Source organism: Alligator sinensis, unplaced genomic scaffold (genome assembly GCF_000455745.1).
Source record: "Alligator sinensis unplaced genomic scaffold, ASM45574v1 scaffold1792_1, whole genome shotgun sequence".
Taxonomy (NCBI): Eukaryota; Metazoa; Chordata; order Crocodylia; family Alligatoridae; genus Alligator; species Alligator sinensis.
Window position 1 is genome coordinate 39,860 of NW_005843275.1, and position 3,447 is coordinate 43,306.

General features: G+C 43.9%; 1 protein-coding gene across 1 annotated transcript in view; it reads left to right on the forward strand.

Annotated features, from left to right (window-relative positions):
• Nucleotides 1-3,447, forward strand: part of POC5 (POC5 centriolar protein) — a 59,042-nt gene that overhangs the window by 34,277 nt on the left and 21,318 nt on the right. Inside the window, exon 5 of the mRNA XM_006038198.3 lies at nt 1,747-1,923. Coding sequence (XP_006038260.1) covers nt 1,747-1,923 — 177 coding nt within the window. The remainder of the gene's footprint in view (nt 1-1,746; nt 1,924-3,447) is intronic.

Genomic DNA, 3,447 nt, shown 5'->3' on the forward strand with positions numbered 1-3,447 from the left:
CCCTGCCCCCCCCCCCCCTTACTCCCCCAACCCCCAGCATGGGTGCCCCGCTTGGGCCAGCTTCGGCCCTTTAAGGAAAGAAAAAGCCGAGAAAAGCCCCGGGACTCTCCGCTTCTGCAGTGGCCTCGGGGCTTTGGGGGCTCGTGCAGAGACCGGGGCTTTTTTTTTTAACACGTTCTGGGAACTGGGGCGGGCGGGGCAGCCATTGCCAGGCTGGGAAAGGGGCAGGGGATGGGCCTGGCCTGGCTGGTTCAGAGGATTGGGCACACTGAATCAGAGATTTGGCCAAACTGAATCAGGACAGTGATTCAAATCACCAAATTGAATCAGTGTCCCCCAAATCGGCCAAATCTGAATCCGAAGCGAAGACTAGCCACTTCGCGCAGGCATACTATGCACGTGTCCTAAGCACTGACTTGTAGACCAGAGGTTCCTCACCACTGGGTTGCAGCCTGATACCAGACCATGAAGGGTTAGCTGCCAGGTTGTGGCACAGTGGGGCAGCCCTGGGAGGCAGGCAGCTAGCTCCATGTGCCCTGTCTTGCTCCTGCCACTATGGCCACGCCTGTGCAGCAGTTACCAGGGCCTGCATCAGGCTAGGCAGAACCCACCAGCCCCACTGGGAGCAGGGGAATGCAGGTGGGGAAATGCCTGGGGCGGAGGGCCGGGAGGCAGCTTTGCTGCCTGCTCCTAGGGAAGGCAGCGGAGCCCCTTTTTCCTGGGCAGCCCCAGCTGGGTCCCCCAGAGCACCGCCTGCACAACCCTCTCCCCTGCAGGGTCTTCTTGTGCCTGCGGCTGCAGTGCCCCAACCCAATATGATCCTTGCAACACCCCCGCTCCATGTAAAAATTAAATTTAACTATGTAAATTAAATTTAAATATGTAAATTAGATGCTCAGTCTGCCAAAATTCTTTAAGTGAGCTTGCCAGTACACAGTACAAAAAAGGTTGGGAACCACTGCTGTAAACAATCCTAAACTCTCCATTAGTCTTTAAATCTGTTAGAGTGTTAGACCTCTCTTGGAGGTCTAATACCACTCTAGCAAATGGAGTTCTGAGCACATGTCACATCTTGTTTACAAAGAGGGCTCAAAGTCCGGTGGAGATCCTAAAAGTTCGAAGAACTTTAGCAAAGTACCTAAAGCTAAAGCAAGAAAGCCAATGAAACTACAGCACTAATCTTGGCACCTGTTGAAGAACCCCCTTCTAGTATTGATGTTTGTCTGTTGAGAAATACCCTTGCCATTTCTCCTGATTGTATCAGCACCCTTACTAGAACCAGAGTAGATGGTGACATTGTCTATAAGGGAATTATTTTCTTATGTCAAGGCACTGTTTCCCACTCTTTCTCCTAGCTTCCTACTTGTCGAGACATTTGTGCTGATAGCCTTGCTGCACATGTCCACACAACTCCCAGTCAAGCTCTGAGGTTACCCAGACTTCTTATCACAGAATTAGGGACATGTAATATATTCATACTCGGTATTGTTACAGCTAATGGCCTGGATGCTGGTTTGATGCCTACCATCTAAAAGCTCTGCTCTTCACATGTTAAGAGACCTTGGAGCAAAGCAGGAATCATCCGCAAGGCAGTTTTATTCCTCCAAGTGGCCATTTCAATGTGTCAATGCTTGTAAGAACAGATAAGTTGCGTGTGAAATGCTGAATTAGCTGCCACATATTCTAAGACCTAAAAGATAATATAATTTTACTCATTTCATTAGTGCCATCCCTTATATGTTCCAGACAAATGTTTTGACTGAACTGAGGAAATGGAAACTTACTTTTATTGAACATCACAAGCTGGAAGTGAGACAAGAAAGGGAAAAACATGCTGCTCATGTGAGACAACTGAATAATCAGATGGATAACCTGAGAGAACTGCTACATACTTATGAAATCTCTGTTGGCAGAAAAGATGAGGTAATAGTTTTCCTATACTACCATTCTTCTATATTAAGAAATTCTGCACCCCATCTTCTCCCTTCCACCCAGCCTTGTTTGTACTTTCACTGCAGGAATCCCTATCGCAGCAGTAAGGCAAGCAAGTAAACAATAAAGTTAGATTATATAGTCAGAAAAGATGACACATTACAAGCTACATAGGATAGAAATCTATAAATAATAGAATTCAACTACTTTTCTGTAAAACACTTGCATAACTATTTATTTTCTAATACTAAAGGAAAAAAGTACATGTTGTCTTTTATTTGTAGCTTCTCTTTCATTAGAACTGCACTCTCCTGGATTTAATAATTACAAGTCATTCTCCATCACATTATCCTTTACAACAATATTGTTCTAAAAAGCTTTATTTAAATTCTGTCCAGATTGGATGGATCTCCCAAGTGGGAAGAAGTCTCATTTGTTTAGAGTTTTTAGAGAAGGTCTTCTGGAGGGGGAGAGGGGAAGGTCATAATCTAATTATAAAATGAAATAGGCCTATGCTTTTTAGGAGTAACATTTTTCTAGCAGTACCTATACCAACTGTCCTGAAATTAACTAGCATACAGGTAGATATAAAAGAAGTAGGAAGAAAGGAATTCCTTCAGTCATGCTCCCAACATAATCTTCTTCTACATGATAATATCTTAAACCTGTGCTTAAGAATACTTGGATAAATTAAGATTTTGAATCTAATTACTTTGAAAAATTTGTTGGAACTATAATCCTGAAAGAGCATGTGCAGGAAGAGTGAAAGTACACACTCCTACATTCATTAGACATGCCCCAGTTATACTGATGATGAACAAACAGTTGCTATAGCTGTGTGCACACATCTGGTATTTGCCAGTGCATTTCAGTTTGCCTACCCAGGACACTCAGGCCCATCATTATTTCAGTCTCTGCTTTTGATTCCATTAAGAACAATTACGTGACAAGATCATATTTGCATAACACATCTGGTAATAGTGTCATCAGAAATTATGATTCATTATTAATGCCTTTCCCCACTACCAGATCAAACACATTTCTTCATCTAATTCTGCTTATCACTAGGCTTCATTAGAATGACAGAACCACTTTATGACTTAACTATAGGTGAGAGTGTCTTCCTCATAGTAGGCAGACAAGGTTCCTTGGGTGAATTTGATATCTCTTATTAGACCAACCCAAATGGTTGGAGAATAGTTATTAAGCAACCTTTCGGGTTCAAAAACCCTTCGTCAGGCTAAAGAAGCTGCAGCAGTTGGTGTGTGGTCTTCCTGGATGGAATGAAAAGTAAACAAGCCAGGGGCTGGGCTGGGCTGGGCTGGGCTGGGCTGGGGAGTCAGTTGCCAGGCAGATTGTAATGTATCAAAAATCCAATGTCTATGTTTAATCTCTGATCTCTAGTATCCAGCAGGTTGATGAAATGGAGCTCATAGGCTCGTCTCTGGGAAGTGTTGTGTAAGTTTCCCTTGAGGATCAGGACTGAGAGATTGGAGAGAGAGTGGCCCTCCTGTG